This window comes from Schistocerca cancellata, chromosome 6 (assembly GCF_023864275.1).
Source record: "Schistocerca cancellata isolate TAMUIC-IGC-003103 chromosome 6, iqSchCanc2.1, whole genome shotgun sequence".
Lineage (NCBI taxonomy): Eukaryota > Metazoa > Arthropoda > Insecta > Orthoptera > Acrididae > Schistocerca > Schistocerca cancellata.
Genome location: NC_064631.1, coordinates 259,640,241 through 259,668,164, shown reverse-complemented (window position 1 = coordinate 259,668,164; position 27,924 = coordinate 259,640,241). Strand labels below are relative to the sequence as shown.

Genomic DNA, 27,924 nt, shown 5'->3' with positions numbered 1-27,924 from the left:
TTAGAACATCGAATAAGCTTTTAGATGACTATGTATTTAGTGGAGATGTACCAGAAAACTGTAGTGTGATGTGGCTTCGCAACATGTTACTAGTAATGGGACTGCATGTGAAAACACTCTTCGATTTACATTCCAGTACATTGTTTCAATACGTAATGCAACTTCAGAAACTTCCGATGATGCTTGACTTGTAGAGACAGATATCCTCACTGAGTTTTTGTCAACGTTCAAGTGCTGGAATGATATATTCTCAAATTTATAGCTTAGTTTCGCAATGAGAATGGTGTCATCGATCTTTCTCCTTTTCGATTACACATACAGGCGGTATTTCTTATCGTTGGTTCGTGCTGTTATTTTCTGCCGTCGGTGAAAAAGAAATGTCGTAAACAGACTCCAGCTGTGTAGGGTCATACTGAGTTGACATGGCAGTGTAGGAAAAATATTATGTTATCCTGTCACTTAAGGAAGTGCAATTAATAACTTGGAGCACTGTCGAATGCTAAACCTATTAGCTGTTTATGAGCTATTTTTGTGTTTTCTTCGTGTAGAAACCGCTGGGTAAATTTCAATCACAATCACAGCTATTACGTCGTGTATGTTACTGTTTAGTTCATATGACGATGAAGTGTAGTTTAGATTTAGGGTTTTTCATGACTGACACAAAGAAGGAACAGTGCATCCTTCAGAGAATACACTGACTCGGCAATATGGATAGCCGTAAAAATCGTATTCTCGTCATATACCACGGAAGGATGTTTGATTTAAGCCTTTAGATTGTAGCGTAGTTTATTAATTAGTAACTTCAACCCACCACCAACATACATACAAAACAAATTTTTGTTCCTGCCCCGGGGGAAGATATTTCACATATCATGCTGTAATAGCTGATAAAATCTGATGTTGTAATAACCGAACAAGGTGTATATCTGAAACTAATGTAGTATAGTAATGACTTGTGAATTAAGTTCAGTCTAGTAGTGAAGTCTTCAGATAGTTGCTATCAAAACAAATTTATTGCCTTCAGAGTAAATGTACAACTTATGACACGCTATTGCTCGACTTTTGAAGAACTTATTATTTTGATTCATCTACTACGAATTACTAACACAGAATTATGATAACTAATTCTCGAATAGCAACAAATGTATAAGCTCAATCAATTATATAGACTGTACATGTCGTTTTTGATACAAGCAGCTGATTTTATTACAAAATCTACGGTTACAGACATATCGGCACGGTCCCAGGTTTTTCTTGTGATCGAGTTGTGAGAGACTGCTGCAAAACTTACTCGTAGACACGGTCTGGTCATGTCTAACGTGCTGTTTGTTATCGTTACAGCAATGTTCCGACGCATGAAGAAGTTTTTCTCCCGGTGTTTGGGAATGGGAGAAAGAAGAGGGTTGGCGACTGGAGAACTTGGTCGCTGTTCGGGGTACTGTACAGGTGAGCCACGTCACGTTTCATCACTGGTGACGTAGTATGCAAAGCAGTAAAGTCTGAGAGCTACCTGATTGTACATAACATGAACAGTAGATATTGCAAACTGTCACGATTTACTGTAAATGAATATTTGGTTCGCTATAAACATCCCATGTGACACGTCATTGTAAATAACACGTCTTAGATAGGCATCTCTGCCCGAGTGATGATTGTGACGATTATATAAAATACCAGCTAACTACCTAACTCCGTCCAATCACTCATCTGAAGTTCCAAAGGTAACGATCGACCGCCTCGTCATCGTCAGCCGATAGACATCACTGTATGGAGGAGCATGTGGTTAGCATACTGCTCTTCCGCATCGTGATGAGATATACAATACCGGCAGCAACGAATGTCACTGATGGATGGATGAATTTGTTGATCACTGGAGCTCATAAAAGTCTTCACCGTAAAACTTGAGCTACATAAAATGTTTAAAATTTGCAATAGTCGTCTCTACTTCAAGTAAATCAAAGGGCTGGAGTCCTCTTAAATTTACTTTTGCGTTCGCATCAAAGATAAAGTGCCGTAAAATATGGGCTATAAGAATTCTAATACCACATGCGTCACAGAGCTAATGGTCGTATAACATGAGTATGAAGGACTTAGAAATGTGTCCTATTCGGATGGGAGCCAGGGTGACTTCAGCATGTCAAAGTCGTATATTCTCTGACCTGCAGGGTAGCCTCACACTGTGTCTCGCTGTGTTCCCTGCTGGCCTCCTTGGCTACATTATCTGCTTGCTCGTTTCCCCATATCCCACTGGCGCTAGCTCCTCTCATCCGTGTTATTACCACAATATATCCGGACTTGTTCCATTAGGTAAGATAATGTTGATAATCGAACCTGAATGCTGATTAAACAATTCTGACGACTGCATTGATGCCCATTAAACTTAACACTGACCTCATACATGGACAGTTGATTCTAACCATTTATCATTCCGGGAAATTGGGTGCGGTATTTGTTAACAGTGAACAAATAACTATGTGAGAGGTTTGAGAATGGTAATATCCCTCTCAAGTTATAAAAAAGTATGGTGAAAAATATTCTAGGGGCAGAGCTCCACTTAATATGCTGCCAACGAAATCGACTGATTGAAGACGACATTGCAGACCATCTGGTTGCCAGCCAGTTACCTGCTGACCGTGTTTAATATGAGACTGACCAAAGGAAATGTACAGTGTAGTCAGAGAACAGAGAAACAGGAACTGTTAGCAAAACTTGTTACAGTCCCACTTACTTTTCTTTACAGAGAAAGAACAAGGAGGAGCTCGTAATAAAAAGACGGCCGCTCAAGAAGTTACACTTTAGGCCTCTGTCATTCCAGTTTAACTCACAATACGTAGGATAATGGTAGTAAATGTCGAAAGAAAAGATTCCAGCTGATACTACAGATAGTCAGGGAATACTCACTATCACTGTCTCTAGGCCAAAAATTCGAAATAAATGTAAGAATTTGTAACACATGTATATGTAAAGAACTAGCGCTATCTATGAATTATTAAACATGCTCTACGACTGATCAAACTAATAAGTTCTTTTCCTTACAGGAGCGTCAGTTCACCCTGGACTCGTTTTTTGAGGAGATACTGCAGAAGCGGCTGCAGGAAGAGAAAGAACTCCTTTCTGTTTCGGTGAGTGTAAATTACAACAGTAGAAGGAGTAGTAGCATTTGATTTCAAAGTGAATTTTTCGTCGTCTCACTACATGATAACTATTGAATATGATACTAGTTACTGGTGTGCTTGCGGGTGTTAGGCCGAATTGTTGTGTTCATTTTGTGGACATTATTTCGACGGACGTCCCAGCGATCAACTTCATGTGCTGCAAACTTTGCAGTAATGTGTACTCGCTGCTTGGACTCAAACCAGTCATTGAACGTCACACGATCTGAAGAAGGTGGGTCGGTCAGTTGCTGAAATGTTGACCATAAAGCATGAACAACAACACGGAATAACCTCAGAATCACATCATTAACCAGTCATGCCCAGAAAAATGTTAAAGATAATCGGATATTAGATATTTGTTAGTATTAATTGTTGCTGAGACATCACACGATTGGTGTTTCTTGGATACTAAGTTGAGTTACTAGATATTAAGCACCTATACATATACACTTGTAAATTTATGATAAATGTAACACATGGTAACACTTTTATATGATAGAAACAAGCATTAATTTTGGACTACTGCACCTGTTGGATAACATAAAACTAATAAGTTCTTTTCCAACAGGAGCGTCAGTTCACTTTGGACGCCTTTTTTGAGGAGGTGCTGCAGAAGCGGCTGCAGGAAGAGAAGGAAGTCCGTCCTGCTCCGGTTAGTATAAATTCGAACAGTATAGGGAATAGTAGCATTTGGTTTGAAAGCGAATTTTTCGATTTCTCACTACATGATAACTTACTCTCGAAGGTGGTACTAGTTACTGGTCTGCTTCCGGGTGTTAGGCAGAATTGTTGTGTTCATTTTGTGCACTTCAACGGACGTCCCAGCCATCAACTTCATGTGCTGCGAACTTTGCGGTAATGTACGCTCTGTTTGATTCGAATCAGTCAGGAAACGTCTCACGATATGAAGAAGATGGCTCGGTCAGTTGTTGAAATTTTGACCATAAAGCAGGAACAACAACACGGAATAACCTCAGAAGCACACCATTAACCAGTCGTACACAGAAAATTAATAAAGATAATGGGATATTAGTTGTTTGTCAGTATTAATAGTATCTGAGATTTGAAACGAATTGTGTTAGTTGGATACTAAATTGAATTACTATATTCTTAATTTCGATACCTGAACCATGCTAATTTGTGGTAAATGTTACAATTCATTATACTTTTATATGACAGGAACTAGCACAAATTCTGAATCACTTCACATGTTACATAACATGAAAGTAATAAGATCTTTTCCAACAGGACCGTCAGTTCACACTGGACGCCTTTTTCGTGGAGTTGCTGCAGAGACGGCTGCAGGAGGAGGATTAAAGCGGTGCTGTTACGGTGAGTGGCACTTCGATCTGTGTAAAGGACAACAGATTTTGGTTTCTAAGTTTATTTCTCGTTTCATGATTACATGGTAGCTCCCTTCAGAGGGGAATCTTCAAGATATTATTCGAGTATAGAGTTTTACGATTTTTAATATAATTGAAATGCCGTCAGTTTAGATATATCGCCATGGCTACAAAATTCTTTGGTCGACCCATAAACGTTCTCGGTACCCATAGTCTGCTGTTCTTTTATACCAACTGTGAAATCTGATCAGATACAAAATCCTTTCGCGGCATACATATCTTTTCGCTCTAGTGTTGGTAGGCTATACTTAAACTGAAGAATCAATGGTACATACAATACCGTTGCCTACACTTTCAGATGATGGATAGCCATTCAGTAAACTTTCTCATATGTCCCCTCCCGCCCATAACACAGTTATCATATTTTTAGCCCAGTTTCACTTTCAGCGTCCCACGATTATCCTTCATATTTTAATCCCATTTCTTATGCTGCATGATCGTTTATTTTTCTGTCACATAGTTATCCATGAAGCTCTACGAATTTGAACTGAAAATTTACACAACTTGTTTTAAGAAACTCTACTATTTTGGTATGGATGCATTTGCCAACAGTCACAATTCTCTCCATTCCTTAATGAATATAGTTCAGGTGAGGATAATACATCAGTTTGCGTGATGTATCCACTAACTCATAAATATTATGATACTTGTAACAGCTATCTACCATCATGATGCAATAATTTTGTAGACCGTTTCACCACAATATATCACACTCCGGGAGGAGTAAATAGGCAAACATTCTCTGTCAGTAGTTTTCATATTTGCGATAAATAGTATTCTAGGGCTCATCAGTTTGGGCGATAGAAACACTTCTACTATGGATACAGGAAACGACCATGTCCGCCGCTCGTGGTCTCGCGGTAGCGTTCTCGCTTCCCGAGCACGGGGTCCCGGGTTCGATTCCCGGCGAGGTCAGGGATTTTCACCTGCCTCGAGATGACTGGGTGTTTGTGTTGTCCTCATCATTTCATCATCATCCAGGAAAGTGGCGAAATTGGACTGAGCAAAGGTTGGGAAATTGTACGGGCGCTGATAACCACGTAGTTGAGCGCCCCACAAACCAAACATCATCATCAGGAAACGACCATTTATTAGCATGGGGTTCTACGATAATTTAGCACTTTCCTTTACAGATGTATCAACTCACCATAATAGGGCGGCGTTTATAATTTGGAAATTTATATTTGTCGGCAGATCACTCCGGTGTCCTCCGCGCCCACCTTGGAGGTCTGTACTTCACACCGCGCAGCTCTTGAGAGCCGCCATGCCAGACTCTGGATGTGTTCACGCGTGACCACCAGCGCGACGTCTGGAGAAGACCGTCTGGCTGCTAAAATGTGCGACCGCGATATCGCGGCCAATACCACCTGAAACCACAGTTACCAATCCAATAAATCTTTGGATTAATGATATAACTCGTCTCGTTATTTCTTTCGTTTGCAACAGGCGGCGTTGTGGTAATGCAGGGGACTCGCATGACGGTGGTTGAAGTTCTCTTTCGACCAGCAAGGTCTAGGGGTCGATGGCTTCTCTTACTAGATTAAGGCAAACGCAATAATGGTTCCTTAGGAATAAAGCTCATTCGATTTTCTCTCCAATGCGAGTCCTGTCTGCCATTACCACTCCGTCGATGAAAGCGGAAGTTATACGTGCATAATCCATACTTGTTATTTTTATTAGAGTTACAAAATGAATTTAAGAAATAATAGTAAAAAAAAAGCTGATGTGACAATGAAACTGGAATGGAAAAATTTGGAATCCATAGGACTTCTCTTTGAAAATATGCGTATGAAGCTTAACAGGAAAATCATTGACACTAATGATAACACTCGAAAGACTAGAGTGACTACAAAAGTCTGCTCTAAGGGTAACAAAGTAGTCCCTATAATACCGATATTTACTGTTCAACTCAGTGAGCCACATGTAATATGGCCCTACACACGCAGGAACTAAAACGTAATCAACATTTGACGCCCTCAGCATACATTGTTCACTCATTAACTACTGTCTATACTTGTACGTAGAAAACTAGACTGATCAGCCAGAACATTACGACCATCTACCTAATAGCCGGTATGTCCACCTCTGACACGGGTATCAAGGGCGACGTGTCGTTGCAGGGATGCAGTGAGGCGTTGGTAGGTCTCTGTAGGGAGTTGGTACCACATCTGCGCACACAAGGCGCGTAATTCCCGTAAATTCCCGTGCCAAGCCTCCGGGCCAACACAGTCGGTCCTCGGTCAAATTGAGACATATCGCAGGTCTCCCCCATTCTACACGCGGACGGCACGCTCACCGATACTAGATGCACCGTGAGTTTGTCTGACTAGCAGTCATTCCTCGCCATGCGACGCTGCTATCGCCTGGACCAGTTTATATCGACTGTGGGTCGGTGGTCATAACATTCTGCCTGATCAGTGTCTGTGGGTATGAAGTAGTAGGTACGTAAACACACTCAGCACCTGGTCATAACAGAAGCGTGACGAGTGTCTTTGCAAGTGGGACACATAAATCAAAGAACACTTAATGCAATAAAACTGATGCTGCAATTCACTGAAGTGCACTGGCAAAATATCAATTGTCTAGCATGTGGATGTAACCTCAAACGAGTAAACAAAGGAATGAATAGTGCGACCATAATGCTTAGCCTTAAGGGTGACTGAGAATTCAGAGAGAGTTCATGAACGCTGCTACTTATACTGTGGCACCTATCCCCTTGATTTGTTATGACGTTAAATTTTACTTTCAGGACTAATGTCACAGAGGAAAATGCTGTTGCAGAAGGCACGTTTTTGTTTCATTTTTTATTTACTTCACCAAAAGCAAAGAAGATTCGTTTGGAACATTTATGGGGGTACGACATGAGATATATGTGCAGTTTATACATCTGGATCACGTAGACGTAAGGATTTTGTCACAGACTGGAGCATTCTGCAATGTTCATGGCTGTACAGGTAGCTTCAACCTGAAGAAAATGACTCAGCTGTTATGTCCCAAAAATAAAGTAATGAAAATGTTTAAGAATATTTGGGTAATTTAAAGATATTTCGTTAGATAACAATGATAAGTAACTTCTTTTACACCTCTCTAAGGACTTTTGTGTGAAATAATAACGCAAACGCAAAATGTTAATATTTGCACCATTTTTCGTTAGTGGCAGCTTAGATTTTCCTTTATTGTATATTTAAAAACTGATTACAAATATACTGTATATTTTAGACCTCTGAAGTGGCTAGCACGATTAGGCGAAACAGTTTGGTAAACACACGAAAATTCAGTAGTAAAGGACGGAATATCCTCTTATCGCTATGATGAAACACAATTAGATTTTTCACAGATGATAATGTCATTTACCGACTTGTAAAGTCAGCAGATGACCAAAATGAATTGCAAAATGATTTAGATAAGATATCTGTATGGTGCGAAAAGTTGCAACTGACCATGAATAAAGAAAAGAGTGAAGTTAATCACATGAGTACTAAAAGAAATCCGCTAAATTTCGATTGCACGGTAAGTCACACAATCTGAAGGCTGTAAATTCAACTAAATACTTAGGGATTACAACTACAAATAACCTAAACTGAAACGATCACATAAATAATGTTGTGGGTAGAGCAAACCAAAGACTGTGATTCACTGGCTGAACACTTAGTAGGAGCAACAGGTTTACTAAAGAAACTGCTTACACCACGCTTGTCCGCCGTATTCTGGAGTGTTGCTGTGCGGTGTGGGATCCGCATCAGGTAGGACTGACGGATGACATCGAAAAATCTTTTTGTACTATCTCGAAATAGGGGAGATAGTGCCACAGACATGATACGTGAACTGGAATGTCAATAATTTAAAAAAAAAGGCGTTTTTCGTTGCGACGAGATCTTCTCATGAAATTTCAATCACCAGTTCTCTCCCTAGATTGTGAAAACATTGTGTTGGCGCCCACCTACATAGGGAGAAATGATCATCATGATAAAATAAGAGGAATCAGAGCTTTAACAAAAAAATTTAAGTGATCGTTTTTCCCGCGCGCCGTATGAGTGTGGAACGGTAGAGAGCTTGAAGGTGATTCGTTGAACCACCTGCCAGGCAGTGAATAGCAGAGTAATCACGTAGACGTAGACAATTTAGTTCATAGTAGCTGTTAACAATCGAAGGAATACACAAAAAATCGAAATGGCGGGGAAACTCCCGACCTACAACACAGAAAACTAGGATAAGGCGATATAACGTAAAATTATAAGGTACTTCAGTTTTTAGATATGGAAAAAATCTAAGGTGAAACAAATAATTTTTCTTCCTAAAATGTGACAGGTGTTAAGCAGTATGATAATGGAATAGTAAAGTGAATTGTATTCGTCACAGTTGTCTAAATAACTTTCAGAATGTTGTTGGTTACGCTGGGCTTAAGGCCGACCACGCCGGAATATCTTTTTTCAGAATAATGCGATAGCAAAACCTTCTACTGCTGAGTACAAACAAACTTCGCCTCCTACTCCACGCACTTTTATTTTACCTTGAACGGCATCATGACTTGTACATTTCAATAAGTCTCTTCCACATAGTTACGAAAAAGGTAGGTACACAGTTCCTAAATTTATTTATTCTTGTGATGTCGTTCAGTAGATTGCTAGGTATGTACCATGTTTGCAAACGTTACCTGGAAAGAGACTAATCTATCGGTAGGACTCTGATGTGTTACATCAAAAGTAGAAACTGGTGACCTTAATATAACACAGCCCATGAAGACATAGAATTTAAAGGTACTGGACGTCTGATTTGTTCAATGGATGGACGAACATAGGTATCTCATATTCCGAAGATGTAAAAGTTCGTTAAATTTGTGAATGGTTGATTTACTTTAACTGAAGGATAATGAAACGAAATAAAAATGAAATCTGAACAAAACTTAAGCGAAAGTTTAAATTCTATAAGAGTGTTACTATGGCCATTTGAATGTGCAGTGAAGTATCTGAAATAAAACCAAAGTCATGGTTCACACATAATTGGGAAATACGGCAAGGGGCAAATCGATAAATCTTCTGAATGTAATTACTAATTCGTGAAAGTTTTTTGAACATCTCTGTTGCTGGTGTAGTTATTCATATAACGATTCTTCACCCTTTTGCGGTGTTTCAGGTGAATTCGACACAAGGTTGTTAGAGGGCAATTGTCAGAACTTGTTATATGGAAACACTCCAGTACTGCTTCAGAACCTTTCTTCGCTGGATTTATGAGCTCAGATACTTTCTTAGTTTCAGGACGGCTACATTTATTTGTATACTGTTACTAGCATCTGAAAAGGTCCCCTGCAAACAGCAGTATTGCTCTGTTACATAACAACACATTGCTCGCATAGTAAGTTGTACTTCGTTAACTATGTGATATACAACTCCTTTTCCAGCAGAAAGTTCCTGTTTCCTTCGCAATAAACAGACTGTTGAGACGTCTTGCTGTCGAGTGTCAAAGTACTTCGAAGTATACAATAATTTCCAAATCAGTTGCAGCTTTGAGCACTCCTCCTCTGCAATAGTCCGATACCCTGTAGGTACCTCTCACAAAATTGTGAGCGTCTCACAAGCAAAATTTTGCCTCCTAAGCCTAACGGTGAAATACAGCTACTGCATTTTGTAAAATTCACAACAATCACATAACACGTCTCACGGCAAAAATAAAAATAATCGTCAACAGTAATTCTACATAAATATCTTTCTGTAGCAGTGACTACTAACGTATATTCTTTAACCCAGCAAGGGATCAAAATAATACTCTGTTGTATCGTCAGTTGATATCTAACGAACTATGTGTTTTTCCTGATCGTACTGGTTTCGTACATTTCGTACAGTATAATTAAAACGGGAAATCAACGGTAATCGTTTTTAAAGAAGTTTCATACACGTCTACCGCTGACAATCCGCAAAGTTCCAATCAGAAGTCTAAATGACTTTCCGCAGTACACACTCCCGTAAGTAACTCAGCCCAGGTAAGAGTGGACCAGGTCGACAATGCTCTGGCTTCATCTTGCTCATCTGCAGAGCACCTCCGACTGGATTCACTGTTACAAGATATTCTGTTATCTTCGCTCTAGACAGAATCAAACTAATCAACATGTGAGCCATGGCAGTAGCGCACTAGATAATATCGCTTGCAGGAAATTACAGAATGTAGAGAACTGAAGCTTGCCTACTACTATACAACAGCATTGCTTAGATCGGGGCGAAAACTGTGTGCTGTTATGTCGTTACAGCACCACAGCACATCGCTCGAGCGTTTCAACCGATACATTTACCCCTCCCGTCCAGTAATTGCTATCCTGCGACGTGAGAACGCATTACGTCCTTACTAAACTGATTAACAGCCTTCGATAACACCCGTCCACTTTGATAAATAACATCATCACAAGCCTCAAAATGCAACACAATTTTGATTTAAAAATGGCTATCAAGACGTCATAATCACCAGATCCTAAAACGAAGGTATAAAAATCAAAGTCAGAAACATAAAAATTCTGAATAATAAATATTGAGCATTACCGGGAATCTGTGGCAATTTGGGGAGATATAGTCTCCAGTAAAAACCATAGAATCCCAAGACTACTGAAGTATTCAAAACATAACAACCAGACGAATACCATGAAGAGTAGTATGCAGAGGTTGGCATCGAAAATGCAAAAATAAAGCCTCAAATTAGAGAAATTCAGCTGGTATCGAAGACATCACACCATATATATATAAATTAACTGAAAAGCCAGACACCAATACAAAAGACCAAAAGGCAATATCAGTGCAGAAAGTTACAAAGGAATTCCTATACAGGTAGCCAATGTCACGAAAGTTGACGAAATACGGTAGCAAGCACATCACTTACGTTCCTAGCTCGATCGAATACTCCGATACTGAAACAGAAAGCAAGAAATTGCAGAAATGGACAAAATGCAATATCATGGGTTCACCAATACACCTCAACAGAAAATCGCAAAATCCCTCAAATTACGGGTAAATATTCCTTGTGTTCTTAGACGTTAGTTGTTACGCACTATTCTGGATCTAGCGACATCATTCTGTAGGCAACCGAACTAAAGTAATTCTGCTACATCTTTTTACATTACTTTCAATTACTAACATCGCGTTCTTCACACATGACGTTAGAATAAGAAGTCTTCATTTCCCATAACCTTCTGAAGACTTACGCTTTTCTTAATAGCTGATGTATGAGCTTTCCTTATTCAGTAATATCACTATTACTCCTACTATTCACTAAGTTATTAATGTCATTACATTACAGGTTGGCTCACCTTGGAATATAATATGCGTAGAAGTTCACATAAGTTGTAATCACCATGTACTCACGTTACCAAGACAACCAAAGATAACGTTTAAACTCTAGTCGATTAGGAGCGTAAGTGGAGTACAGTGTAAACTCGTCTTTCTGTTAAGTAACTAAATTCGTGGATTCAGTAACATGTCCACTCCATCCAAATTTGTACCACTATGTATATATCCAATACAGATTACAAACACAGCATAAGGTGACAATACTAGCGCCCCTAACGAAAACAAACCAATGCTGCGCACACGTATGACGTACCCCCCTACAACGCCAATACTTCGCAGCTCAAGCTCGACAGGCGATATCGAAGTGTCAGGTCGAACCAATTACTGTTTTGTCATATCGCCTGCATTCTGTCTTTCCCAAGTCAGTTTGTTTTACTTGTTAAATTAACGCCATAATAGTGCAGCTCAGCACTGAAATGACTGGCGATGATTGTCTCGTGCCGACAGAATGTTGTATACTGAATCAACCACCAGTATGTGCACTTGATACACTTTTCCGTTTCATCCTGTTGGCCGTAGACATCTCCATGCTTGTAATACGGGAGACATCTTTTAAGGAATATGTGTCCCGCCGAGACTTACGCAGTTTTGTTGTTCTCATAGTTTTCGCTTTGGTTACATGTTGTCTGAAGGCTCTATACGGATAATCTCGTTTCTCTATTCACCGCACAGCGGTAATCTCTGAATTTTGTTGCTTTAGTGCTAAATGTTGCTGTTTCTGGAACGATTCCTGGTGTTGCCAACCTACTACCAAGTGAATAATCCAAGAAGCAATAGCCCAAATTATCTTTTCCAGTCTAACATAAATGCCCACTTTCAATCGCACCAATTCCTTACCATGGTGCAGAGCGATGGGAATTTACATTTGGTGAGCCATGGGCTACCTTTACTGTATACAAATTTCTAGTACTCCTAAAACAGAAATCACACACAGGAATACACTCAGCCGAAGAATGAAGTACTGGTCATAGCTCATTTTTAACAGCACCTTCTTCGAGATCGAGGAAGATTTTCTGCTAAAATCACTACAGATTCCACAAACAGACATCCAGCGACATTCAGTTCAATATCATCGTCAACAAGATCTAGAGCAGAAAAGAACGAGACCCAGGTTAATGCTGTTTTCCTTCACTTCGCCCTGTCGCACTCTCGTAAAGTGGACAAAGTACGAGCAAGCGGCGTTTCGTCCTGTGGCAAGCGGAGCAGTGTATCCCACAGAAATCTTCACGCGACAGAATTTAACAGTGCATAAATATTTTAAATTTAAAATCATCCACTCTGCTGCCTCTATGAAAGATAAGTACTTGGTTATATAATGAACCTCTCTGACGACGTCCTCACTGTTGCTTGAAACTAATAGTCAGATTTCATGTGCTCGGTTCGGCGCAGGCGCAAAATGCGATTCTGCACCACCGAAGACCACATTCCAGCCGCTGAGTTCGTCTGCAAGGGATGGAGAAGGGATCGTGGGCAGCAGGTGTCTCCTGTCCTCAGCACTGGAGCAACGCTCTGACATGTATGCACCAGGGCCCTCCCTCCGCTGAACCTCGCCGAAGAGTGGTTCCTCTTTCGCCCCAGTCATTGACCAATGTGTCACATAAATTGCAGATTTTGAATCTAATTCATGTCTGCACTATTCTGTAACTTATGATACCTGTTTTGTCCTGAACACTGTGGAAGATGATAGTTCTGAAACTGAAATAACAATAGGATTCAAGTCAGCTGCGACAGGTAGGAAATTTCTCTGTATGCTGCAGTTAATATATCAGTACTGTGACCAGGTTTTACTGTTTGTCACGCAGGAAGATTCGATGTGCAGTAGTAGGTTTGAAGACGTCAGTTCTCAGACGTACAGCGTCTACAATAATAAATCAATATGTCTAACTTTCAAGTGCAGAGATTTAGGGTACAGAGTTGTTTTTCCAGTTTCTTGAATATAAGTTGTATATCAAGGACTTACGGAGACGGGCGCCGAAAATCGACTTAGTCAAGAAAACTAACAATAAAAATAAAATTACAAGGATTTTTAGACTGGACAGTTACGAGAAAGTAAATTGGATATTTGGTTGTGATACAACAAACAAATTTTATTGTTTCTCGTGTTTGTTGTTTGCAAAATAAAATGCTGGGTTCGAAACGATTCGGATGCTACGAGGCGTAGATGATTTCAGACATTTATCACAGTAGACAATAAAAAAGACGAATTTGTCCAGATCAAAATATTTTAGGGAAAGGGGTTTTACGCAACATTTGGATAGAACTTGTAGGCAGCCAATGGGAAAACACTGCGACAGCGCGGCTCCTTCCGTCCTTTATCTGCAACTACCAGTGAACTCGCTGCAGCAGATCGCCGGTACAAAAGTCGAGCAGAAACGTACCGGTTTCAATTCGCACCAGGCTGCATACAACGTAACTATTCCAAGAATCGGGGAAAGGTCCTAATTTTGAGTGAAATGTGGAAGTACTGGCAAAACTTTGGTATATTCTTAATCTTGATATTGTACATGTTCACTTAAAAGCCCATGCTAATCTTAACAGTCATACAGAAACCCCTTCTTTCGTGTTAGAAAGATTATGGTAACGTATTTCCCGAAATCTGAACAGCTACTAAGCACTGATTGTTCTTAAATAAAAATGTTATCCATGCTATTAAGTTTTGGGTGTCTAATGCACTCAAGATTTTACTCACCGATCTGCTCAATATGCCACGCCGAATTGCTGTCTTTTCTCATTCACAAAATAGCTTAAAAAATCGTACTTTCTAAAAAAACACATTGCCTTCACTTTAAAGCACTTTTGAGGCATGTAGCACAAGTAAAACCGGCAAATTATAACTTCCTTCGGAGCTCATACTACACGCGACCCTACCATTGAATGGTTGGGCTCCGACTACTCTAGACTGCTGTAAGCTTCCTCTGTCTCCAGGAGAAAAGACGCGCCGGCCTCTGTAGCCGAGCGGTTCTAGCCACGTCAGGCTGGAACCGCGCGACCGCTACGATCGCACGTTCAAATCCTGCCTAAGGCATGGATGTGTGCGATGTCCGTATGTTAGTTAGGTTTAAGTAGTTCTAACTTCTAGGGGACTGATGACCTCAGATGTTAAGTCCCATAGTGCTCAGAGCCATTTGAACCATTGTTTAGAAAAGACGCGGGAAGAATACTCCGTTCTGATTGGTCAATTTTCTGAAGGCCAATAGAAAAACATTATTGTCCCTTGTTAGCACACGCTTTTCATGACCAACCAGTCAAAAGATAACATGCTTTCGAATTGTACTTTTTCCCGTAATAATATTTAGCATTCTGATATTTTGTTTATACTTTACGTTATTAACTATTTTCATTTGCACTCGAATTAGTTATGTAACAAATTTCCCCGTCGTACAAGGTTCATTAGTAGAACAAAGTTCAACCAATTTACTTTAGACCACATTCACACATTATTCACACTACTAAAAAAATATACCAAACTGAACAGAGATAAAGATCCAAAAAGCCTTCAAGAAATCAACAGAACAATTCGCAAAAACAGGCTCTTGACCTGTTTCTTGAATGTCTCCGTGCACTGCTGTTCTCTGTTGGATGAAAATTAGAACTATGTACTCGACTGAACCCGCTTCAGAGCATCTGTCACTGTGCACACATGAGTCATTCTCCCGATACACAGGTTCTAGACACAATGATCAGATTCGCCAATATCGTTACACACGCTCTAAACCTGTGTGATCTGTTGTAGTTTGTGGTGTTTGTGAGCTTGCACTTTGTGGGAATCATGGGTGCAGCAACTCATCAAATCCAGGAATTCCCAACGTCTTCTAGATTTCATTTAGGTTTCACTGCCGGATCTGATACTGTATTTAACGATCATCTTTGGAAGACTGCTGCTCTCAAAAGCACCTGTAAACATGTTCAAAATTTTATTCTTTCTTGTATGATGGAGGTTTACAGAGCAAAAAAGAAAATTGCTGTCACTGATTCTGTACAAGTTAGCGCAGATAAGACAATGACATTTCAACACTTTCACTGTTTTTAATAATAGTCAGATATGCTTCGTGTAATGGGAAATCTGTAGCAAGGTCTTTGACATTCCTGACACCTCGTCAACAGGGTCCAAAAACTTAGGATAATTGCTTGGAGAGATCAAAGTATAGTTATTTCTCAGAGATACAATTGCACAGGTGTCATGAATGGTCGTCTTTCAGGTGCACGGTCTCTTCTGAATAAACATTTTGAACATGCCTAAGAAGTTCATTTTTATGCCCAAACACAGGATCTGATTTTAACGTGTGCAGAGGGTCAGAATAGGGACGTTAGATGATATTTTCTTGACCTTAGTGAGATTCTTAGTTTTAGCCATGTTATTCACAGAGTGTAATTGACATCCTGAGCAGGAAAGTCTGCCATGTTTCCTACGCAAGGTGGAATTTTAAATCAAGACGCGCTCCCAATCGAGAAGGACATTGTAAGCAGCGTTGTAGAATTCAGTGAATTAAATGAATGCTTCAGTCACAGAATCTCTGATCTTAATGAGCGGAGAATGGATTATTCGTGCAAACATCCATCGTAAGGTAAGTGTTTTTCCGTAGAGTATTTATTTTTTATTATTATTAAACCATGTACGTTCGTCATTTGAAATTTTGTAGACCAACTTCCAGGGAACCCCAAGAAAAATCTGATCGAACCGCACTGGTACAAGCATACAGAGTAGCAGACTGTATGTCTGATTTCAGCACATTCTAGCAAACAGAAATAAGAGGTGTAACTCAAGAGGAGAAATCGGTACATGTAGCCCAGGGGAGGGTTCTACATGGCTATTAATGTTTGCAATACTCTGTATGTAAATGACGTAACGGATAACGTCGTAAGCTTCACGGGGCTGTTCTCAGACGATGCTGTTGTCTACAGGAAGGTTGCAACATGAGATAACCGTATCGAAATGCAGGAAGACGTGCAAACAGTTCACGATTGGTCTAGTTGACACTGCACATAAATAAATGTAATGTACTGCACGTGCATAGGTGACGAGTTTGGTGATATAACATTGGATACAATAACAACCGGAAAATACCTCAGAATAGCTATCATACATGGATTAAAGAGGCAAGACCAAGCCACGCCAAGTCCTTTGTGTCCCATCTTGCACATGTTTTTCGGTACTTCAGCTTGTTACAGATAATGTTATGAACTGTATCAGTACTGACTTGAACCTTATCAACTATCATTTCCACAGTCACTCGGCGGTCGGCACGATTAATGCCATCAATTCGACTTTCTAGTGAGTGAGTGGAAACTGTAACTGGTCGGCCAGAACGGTGTTCGTCAGTCACTGAGTCCCGACCATTTTTGAACTGCTTGTAAAAATTTGCGCGATTTATACAACTTTCATCATAAACTTAAGACATTCTACAGTATATATTCACTGCTTTCCACAATTCAGCGAGTAAAAAACGAATAACAGAACGTTGTTAAACTAATGTGGACGATCTCTTCCGTTTTCAGTTTTATCATTAACTGGAATGAAGAATTAGTTTCTTTAATAGTGAAAGGGTTAAGTCTATTCGATATCTTTCTTCTTTTTCATAAGACCTGCAAAATAAAATTATTTTTGGAAACGGTTGCAGTTTATGGTACTTTCGTCTTAATACTTCTGGAATAATAAAATGCGCAATGTCCAGTCCACTTCATGTTTATACAATATAACGAACCTTCCTTTAATCAAATTCATCTGCGAAGGAAAGTTTATAAACAAATCTCTGGTATATCCTCTAATGTAGAGACACCCCCTATTCCATCATTTGCTGCATGTACACCAGTGTTTCACCACATTCCATCAGAATTTACAGTTAAAGCAGAAATCCCGTATTGCCCTTTCGTGTCTAGTTGTTTTCACATTTCTTATGTATGTGTATGTAATAATTAATAAAGATTTTGTACAAGAATATTTCTTTTCTTATCCTACCACGTGTGACTTTTAGATTCACTCTCACTGACAAAAGTATCTACAAAGTATTTGCAGGATCATTTCTTCCTTGTCTTCCAAATATACCCAGAGAGACTTGTCAGTAAAATACTATCAGTCAAAGTCACCTCTTATATGCACTGAAGCACATGGATTATGGTAGACGTGGGGTGTATTACAATTACAGTACAGTAGATCACAGGAGAGGGTATTCACTTCTGCTATCTTAAATACAGCTTTATGCTTACTGATTATTGTAAAATCTGGCTTCATAACGACAGAGCAAAGGCGATACGTATTTTTACTAATCACATGTGTTGATAAAATCGAATGCTGATAAACTGCAGCTATCACTACTTCTTATATAGTTAAAAGATTCAAGATGTATGTCCTAGATAGGAATAATGTTTGAGGAACTGTTTTATCAAACTGAAAACACCTAACCCAATTACACTGTTCTGAATGTTTGTGCATTTTGCAGGTACCCTCGACCATATCGTGAACCTAATACAGGATAACTGGAAAACAACCCCGCACTTAACGTCGGTGATCTTCTGATAACTTTTTTTAGGCTGCTCCTGGCCACTTGATAGTTTTACAGTTGTGATCTACTTCTAGCAACGCGTCTCATATATTTACCACAAATGCACCCTAAGGTATTTTGAGTTTAATTCATGTAATGGATCGTCACGTAACGTGCTGACCATCACGACATCTCTTTTGCGGTTCTGTTTTACTAATATCTGCTAGGTGACGTAACTGTTAAATATTTGCCCTCCTTCAATTTTTCATTTTCAGTAACGTCAAGGAACTCTTTTCTGTTTTCCTGCATTGTGTCGAAAACACCGCTTGCTTACTCGTCAGTTGGTCACCCTAATCTGAACTAATATATCAGGTGTAGAGGTAAATTCAATAACTCTTTCAAAGAAAATCGTTAGGGAACCCCAAAACAACTCGAAAATCTAGTTTTTCTTCAGGAGCTGCCATAATTTGTGTCCATAGCAGTAAAAACATTGAAAACCGTTAAAACTTCGAGAATGAATTACCTTGACTGATGATGGATAGAACGTTAGCTAATAACTTTATAGTACTTCTCGGCTTTGAATTCATCATTCCAATTAGCTACAAGCGACAGGTTGTTGTGGCCCAATATATTCGTTGAACTGAGAGTGAAGGGGCCAAGGGCCGATATTTCCGTCATGACCACTTGAAAGATTAAACATTTCACATCGTATTGATTTCAGTAATTTAATTTATGCAGCAGTTTTTACTGAAACTCAAAATACTCGCGGAGTAGTAAGCTCGTACCAATTATCTTCTTTTTTCATTTTCCATCATTCTTCTGACTGGTTTGAGGCGGCTCACCACGATTTCTTCTCTTGTACCAATCTCTTCATCTCAGAGAAGCATATTCGGCATATATTCTCAATTATTTGTTGTATTAGCACCATGGAACTTGTTTCCTTATGTCTCGAAACGTGTCCTACCATTCTGTCCCTTCTTTGTGGCAGTGTTTTCCTTATGTTCCTCTCTTCCTCTATTTTGCGGAGAGAAAGAAATGCTAAGTATATATGTTTAAAAAAGCTGATAAAAATGCTCTTAACGCCTTTTTAAAAAACAGTCTTCACTCCTTTCGATCTGATCATTTAAGTGTAGAAAAGTTGTGGAACGTTTTCAAAGAGATAGTATCGACAGCAATTGAGAGCTATACCACATAAATTAATAAGTGATGGCACTGATCCCGCATGGTACACAAAACGGGTCAGATCGTTGTTGCAGAAGCAACGAGAAAAGCATGCCAAATTTAAAAGAACGCAAAATCCTAAAGATTGGGAAAGTTTTACAGAAGTTGGAAATATGGTGCGTACTTCAGTGCAAGTTGCTTTAATTTCCACAACGTATTTCTGTCTCGAAATCTGGCAGAAAACGTAAAGAGATTCTGGTCATACATAAAGCACACCAGTGACAAGACGCAATTAATACCTTCACTGCGCGATGACAACGGCAAAGTCTCTGATGACAGTGCCACTAAAGCAGAGTTAATAAATACGGATTTCCGAAACTCCTTCATCAATGAAGACAAAGTAAATATTCCTCAATTCCAATCAAGAACAACTGTAAAGTTGCGAAACATAGAAGCAGGTATCCTCGGTGTAACAAAGCAGCTTAAATCACTTAATATAGGCAAGGCCTCCGGTCCAGATTGTATACCAGTCAGGTTCCTCTCAGAGTATGCTGATAAAATAGCTCCATATTTAGCAATTCTATACAACCACACGCTCACAGAAAGATCTGTACTTAAAGACTGGAAAATTCCTCAAGTCACACCAATACCCAAAAAGGGTAGTAGGAGTAATCCGTTGAATTACAAGGACTATATCAATAACGTCGTTTTGGAGTAGGGTTTTGGAACATATACAGTATTCGAACATTATGAAGTACCTCGAAGAAAACGATTTATTGACACATAGTCAGCACGGATTCAGAAAGTATCGTTCTTGTGAAACACAACTAGCTCTTTATACTGATGAAGTAATAACTGCTATCGATAGAGGTTGTCAAATTGATTCCATATTTTTAGATTTCCAGAAGGCTTTCGACAGCGTTCCTCAGAAGCGTCTTCTAACCAAACTGCGTGCCTACAGAGTATCGCCTCAGTTGAGCGACTGGATTAGTGATTTACAGTCAGAAAGGTCACAGTTCGTAGTAATAGACGGAAAGTCATCGAGTAAAACAGTAGTAATATCCGGCGTTCTCCAAGAATTGTTATAGGCCCTCTATTGTTCCTGATCTATATTATCGAAATACAAGGCAATCTGAGTAGCCGTCTTAGACTGTTTGCAGATGATGCTGCCATTTACCGTCTTGTATAGTCATCAGATGAACAAAACGACTTGCAAAATGATTTAGATAAGATACCTGTATAGTGCGAAAAGTGACCCCGAATAAAGAAAAGTGTGAAGTTATTCATATGAGTACTGAAAGAAATCAGCTAAATATCGATTACGCGACAAATCGCACAAATCTGAAGGATGTAAATTCAGCTAAATCCTTGGGGATAACAATTGCAAATAACCTAAATTGGAACAATCACATAGATAATAATGTGGGTAGACTAAACCAAAGACTGCGATTCACTGGCAGAACACTTAGAAGGTGCTACAGGTCTACTAAAGAGATTACTTACACCACGCTTGTGCGCCCTATTCTGGAGTATTGCTGTGCGGTGTGGGGTCCGCATCAGGCGGGACTGACGGATGACATCGAAAAAGTACAAAGAAGGACAGCTCGTTTTCTATTATCACGAAATAGGGGAGATAGTGTCACAGACATGATACGTGAATTGGAGTGGCAATCATTAAAACAAAGGCGTTTTTCGTTGCGACGGGATTTCCTCATGAAATTTCAATCACCAATTTCCTGTACTGATTGCAAAAACATTCTGTTGGCACCCACCTACATAGAGAGAAATGATCATCACGATAAAACAGGAGAAATCAGGGCTCGCACAGAAGAATTTATGTGTTCGTTTTTCCCGCGTGCCGTTCGAGAATGGAACGGTAGAGAGACAGCATGAAGATGGTTCATTGAACCCTCTACTAAACACTTTATTGTGAATAGCAGAGTAATCTCGTAGATATAGATGTATAAGTGAAGTTCCTCATTCCGTATCAGTCCATCTACTTTCCAACATTCTTCTATCGCACACATCGCGAACACTTGGATTCTCTTCGTTTTCGGATTCCCCACAGCAAATGATTTACTTTTGTACAATTCTGTACTACAAACGTACATCCTCATTAATTTAGTCTTCAAATTACGACATATGTTTGTTGCCAGTTGACTTCTTTTGTCCAGGAACGCCTTCTTTTCCTGTGCCACTCTGGTTTATATGTCGTTCTTGCCTCGTCATACATGGGTTGATGTGTTGTTTTGCTTCCAACTTAACAGAGTTCCTTAACTTCGTGTACTTCTTGATCCCAAGTTGTGATGTTTTCTCGCTATTCTGATTCTCTGCTAGTTCTAATTAATTTCGTCTCTCTTCGGTTTACTCTCAGTACCTATCCTGTACTCATAATACAGTTCATTTCATTCAATAGATCCTGTAATTCATTTCAACCAAGGATAGCAAAGGCATCAGCGGATCGTATCAGTGGTACTTTCTTACTGTGAATTTTGAGCACACTTTGGAAACTTCCTTCCATTTCCGTCATGGGTTCTACGATGAAAACAGTGAGTAGTAGGGACGAAAGCAGCATCACCTCCCTTACACCACTTTTAATTGAAGCATTTCGTTCTTTCTCCTCCATGCTTACCATTCTCTCTTGGTTCTTGTAGTTACTGTGTATTACACGTCCCGTACCTTACTCCTACTTTGTTCAGATTTCGAACGTCTTGCATCATTTTAGAGTGTCAATCACTTTTTCTAGTTCGACAAATCCTATGAATGTGTCTTGATTTTTCTCATGTCTTGCTTCTATCAAGAAGCGCAAAGTCAGAACTGCCTCTCTCATTCCTAAACTCAAAGTGATCCTCATAAAACAGATCCTCAGCTTTTGCCATATTTATGTATATTATGCTTGTCAGCAGTTTAAATGCATGGACTGTTATGCTGGTTTTGCAGTGGTCGTGGTGGCTGCTTCGAAATCAGGGTTACGAATTTCTGCTGTTGTGTTCCCAGAATGTGAAGGAAGTGAGACGCCCACTACCCGGAACTTGACAGGTGGAGAAACGCACATGAAGGCAGAATCCCAGCAGCCGCAGCAGAATATGCTTGCAGCCGGCTACAGGTACCTATTTCATCTGCTCCTCTCCCCTTCCCCTTCTATATAGCCACTGTGGTCTCCACTATAATTAATCGCCCTTGCACAGTCCTCAGGCAGCATCGTTGGCATACCTATGCCTTACTGGTTATATAATCTTGGCCTCCTACAGCGAAACCACAAGTCCAAAAATGTTATTGTTTTACTGTATACAGAGGAATTTCATATGCAGAGAAGAGAAAGTTGCGCTTAACAAAAGGGAACGCAGCAATATTTGCAGTGTTACTGATATTAGTTTATGGTAAGTGAAGTAACTGGCGTTGAGAAACGAATGTAGTGTATACCATTTTCTATTTACTTTACGAGATACCTTCTCTGCAAGAACGTATAAACACGACAGTACGAACATAAGGGATAAACTATATGAGGGTGCGTTGTTTCAGACGTATACTGTCTGATAAAAATTATCCAGATTTCCGGTGTAGTTGGAACGACTTTATAAACAATGTCTTTTACGAATCCCCACTAGAAAAAATCCAGAGGCGTCAAGTGTGGCGAACTAGCCGGCCACGACACATCTCCGCGTCCAACCAAACGATCTGGGAATTGTCTCTGCAACTCATTTCTAGCCACTAGCGTAAAATTTGCGCTGGCCGAGTGGTCGAGCGGTTTATAGGCGCTACAGATTGGAACCGCGCCACCTCTACGGTCGCAGGTTTGAATCCTGCCTCGGGATGGATGTGTGTGATGTCCTTAGGTTAGTTACGTTGAAGTAGTTCTAAGTTCTAGGGGACTGATGAAGTCAGAAGTTAAGTCCCATAGTGCTCAGAGCCATTTGAACCATTTTTGAAAATGTGCCGGACACCCATCGTTTTGATGCCACATTCTGTTCCTTGTTCCTAAAGGTATTTCCTCCAATAACAGACCTAATGTTTCTTGCAGGAATGTGGTGTACTTCCTATCATTAAGATTTCCTTCGATGATATAGGGGCCTATAATTCTGTCCTCCAGAACCTGACACCATACATCCACCGACCACGGTGTTTGGTTTGCAACTTACCCCAGCCAACATGGATTTTCAGTTGTTAGTAATGCATGTTATGCAAATTAACATTTCCATTGTTCGTGAACATAGGTTCGTCAGTAAATAAAATAAAATTAATAAATGTCTCATTCCTCTAAATCTGAAGCTGAGCCATCTTCAGAATTCAATGCGACGCATACAGTCTAACGGTTAATACTTGGTAGAGACTGATATGCTAAGGATGAGATTTATGGCGATGCAGAACACGAACGACAGTACTCTGGCTCATGCCAGATTCCCTTGTGATTTGAGCCGAACTAACACAAGGATTCCGAACCACAGTGGCAAGAGTACCAGTTTCTGTTTCCTTGTTAGTAACTTTCCTTTGCCGGATATGTTTCCGATGCATTAAAATTCCAGTTGTTTTCAATTTATCACACACATATTTAAATGTACATCGCGTAAGGTGAGTACGTTGAGGATATCTTTCAGCGTATAAGTGTCTAGCTCGCACTGAATTTCGTTGACATTCTCCATAAATGAGAAGCATATCAACTTGTTCTTCGAAGGAATACATCATTCACATTTGTTTGTTTCGACGATACTAGTCTTACCTTTCCCATTAGAGTTGTATTGCGAAACCGTGGAGTGGTGTTTACATGTCAATGGCACCTTGGATGCATACGCCGTATTCGACGAATATTTACTGTTTGCACGATATACGAGAGAGAATGTCACAGCATGTGCTTCGAAAAGTGCTGAAGTGATAAGGAATACCACTCAGTCCATGATAAGAAGATTGCAGCACTGCATTGATACCAATGGTCGTCACTTCGAATGGCTTCTGTAACAGGTCGTTCATGCCACCTTTTTCACCTTCGTTGACCTTGAAAGATATTACTGTTACAAAATGGCTCTCAGCACTATGGGACTTAACATCTGAGGTCATCAGTCCCCTAGAACTTAGAACTACTTGAACATAACTAACCTAAGGACATCACACACATCCATGCCCGAAGCAGGATTCGAACCTAAGCGGTCGCGCGGTTCCAGACTGAAACGCCTAGAACAGCCTGTTGTCCCATACATCTTTTGTCCCACAAACATTTCAGCTACTATCATACTTTAGGAGTTATTCTAGGTGGCAATAATTAGTGACTCACCCGGTATATCGCCAGAAATGAAGAACTAAGGATATGGTGTCTCGGAATTGGGGTGTTTTCTTTCGTTATGGTGTGCTCCCCTTGTTGCGATTAAAAAGCTTTAAACGCTGAAGAATACATTTTACAGCATAATGTACTGCCTACAGTAAGGAAACATATGGAGACGACGATTGTTTATGTAAGGATGACAAAACACCATGTCATAAAGCAGCATCTGCGAGGCTGTGATTTGTGGACAACAGCGGATAGAGTGCGCAGAAGTCTGCTTTGGTTTGAGGTGACCTTTTAGTATAAAAGGTTAGAGGACTGTATCGTCGTTTTGTGACTGTACATGGGTATACGATGACTTAGAATTTCCTGTTAGTGTGATGTATGGTAACTTGCTCTGAATGTAATGAAATCTATCTTAATGCAGATGAAAGAGAATAAACCAATACTGTAATTTTCATATACAGTATTAGTGTAGTCGTGCTTGACACAGTCAAGGGGATTAATTTCTAGGCATAAAGTTGTAAAGCGATATGAAGTGGTAGAGCACATAAGAACAATAGTAGGAGTGCCTTTGGTTTACTGGGAGAGTTTTAGGAAAGTGTAGTTCATCTACAAAGAAGACTGTATATAGAACAGTGGTGCGACAACTTCTTGAATACTACTCGAGTGTTTGGGAATCCAACTAGGGCGGAGAAAAGGGAGTCGTTTATGCAATTTAGAGGCGAGCTGCTAGTTTTGTTATCGGTAGGTGCGATCAGCATGCTAGTGTTGCTGACATGCTTTGTGAATTCAAAGGGGAACTGCTGCATGTAAAACGACGTCCTTTTCGCGAAACACTACTGAGAAAATTAAGAGGGCAGGTGTTTGCAGTTGACCGAAGATCGATTATACTGCCGCCAATGTGCATTTCGCGTTAAGGACAGCGAGGATAAGAAAAATCAGAGCTCATACAGAGGTATGCAGACAGTACGTTTTTCCTGCTTCGTCTGCTGCATTTTCACATTTTCTTGTTTCATCAACTGAGTCCAGTACCTCCTGTTTTCTACTATGACTTGCCTTTTCAGCTATTTAATATAACATCCTATAAATTGATTGGCCAGCCCAATGTTCCACTTATAACCAATAACTCAATGGGATGAGTTAGAAAGTCGACTTTAATCCAGACCTCAAAGTGCACCATCACTATCGTTTCTAGTTTCGGTTCCTACCGAAGTACGGGCAGTTAGTCATACACAGAAGTTGACACACCTTTTGCGTGTCACTGCGTTCCACCTGTATGGGTCACACACCACCTGGCACAATACGTCCTTGGCTACCTACAAGTCACGCAACCGCTCTGCACCAGAAAACAGGAAAACAGTTCTGCAGCTGTTGCACTAGGCGTCCCTATCAGATTGTTCAAGGATCTGTATCACTCTGCACACACTAAAAGCAAACACTTGTGGAACTTGGTTTCCGTGTGCAGCAGTGGAACTTTGTAAATATGATATTGTGGAAAGTTCGAGAATTTGAGTTGTTGGACAAAGGCAATCAGCCTGTCAGTCACTTCTAGGTGATAATTGTGTTTGATTCGTTGGCGCTGACGAGTGTACAATTTTTTCCAGTAAACTATATTTTAGGAAAATTAGTGACTTTAGTTCCGCATATGGTGGATTCTTTAACCTTACTGAAAGTGTCTTCAGCCAAGTTCAAGACGTCATAAAGACAAGTAACGGACACACAACATATTAACGTCCATTAATAAGTGGTACAGCGTGTTTTCCACCCTCGTAATGATGACATGTTCATATTGTGATGCAATCGAAAACAGGCCTATCAAATGGAACTCAACAGTGACAAGTGTCGGTGGTTCGTAGATGGCTAGTATCACACATTTTTGATTCCTCAGGAACTGTGTTTCTCTTTCGTTATCAGTGTCTAATATGCACTCTAAGACACAAAAAATGAGGCACCATGAAGGAGTTATGTAAACGTTACTACTGATATTCACACAGATACCGCTAAAAAGTGAAAAATTTTGTACTTTTGCAATCGATGTGCTAGGCTTGGGCACAGTCACAATAACAGGGTACTTGTCGATAAGAGGGCTTACAGCTTTTGCTAAAGTTCATTCCGTGCACTCAGTTGGACATAACCATGTCTCGCAGCCATATGTAGATGTCAGCATTTAGTCCGCCCCGATAGCTGAATGTTCAGCGTGATGGACTGCCGTCCTAAGGGGCTTTTCTCCGCTCAGGGGCTAGGTGTTGTATTGTCTTCATCATCATTTCATCGCCATCCGGCGCGCAGGTCGCCCAATGTGGCGCCGAATGTAATAAGACCTCTACCAAGGCGGCCGGACCTACCCCATAAGGGGTCTCCCGGCCAATGATGCCAAACGCTCATGTCAGGATTTAAAAGAAGGCGGTTGGAGCAGTTGGCTATTCGCTCGACATTTGAATAGGAGCAACGACACTATTCGACGATACTGGCAGGAACGGGTGAACCATGGCTGAACTCAGCGTCAAGAAGAATCTGGTCGATCTAGCGAGATGATAGAAGGAGAGAACCGAGTAACCGTCAGAGAGGCACACAGAATCCCGAAAACCAGTATCATCGATCCGACGTGCAGCTAAAGCTGCAGTGATCTCAGAGACTAACAAAAGGCGGCTCACAGAATGGGTGCTAAGCTCACGGCGTCCCATTCGCCGCCTACCGTTGACCTACGCGCACCACAAAGCGCGCTTGCAGAGCTGTCGGGCACATGCGGGGTGGAGTCGCATTGGCTGGAGTATAACTGTCTTCAGTGATGAATCCTGCTTCGAACTGAACAGTTCTTCATCACGTGCAAAATCACACCAGATGAAGTTCGTGAACTTCGTTCAAGGGGAGACGATTTGGGAAGCACTTGCATCAACCCAAGCTGTGCGGCATCTGCTGACAGAAGAGCTGTTTCCGGTGCAGCAACCCCAGCAACGGGAGTCTTCCCGACGTGTCTCCTGCCCCAATTCGACGCTGCATCTACAGGGAACGCCAACCAAAGGTTATGATAACGAAAATGATGATGATTATGATAACATTGACACCGCATGTGCAGTAGCAGTAGACACCCAAGCAGCTTCGACGTCATCTGCAGACCCTCCCTTATTTGCGCTTGAAGAG

At 40.4% G+C, this 27,924-nt stretch overlaps 1 protein-coding gene across 1 annotated transcript in view; it reads left to right on the top strand.

The window, feature by feature from the left end:
* LOC126088272 (nexilin-like) overlaps positions 1-27,924 on the top strand; it is a 152,567-nt gene that overhangs the window by 49,295 nt on the left and 75,348 nt on the right. Inside the window, exons 4-5 of the mRNA XM_049906402.1 lie at positions 3,039-3,122; positions 3,724-3,807. Of these exons, the coding sequence (XP_049762359.1) occupies positions 3,039-3,122; positions 3,724-3,807 (168 nt within the window). The remainder of the gene's footprint in view (positions 1-3,038; positions 3,123-3,723; positions 3,808-27,924) is intronic.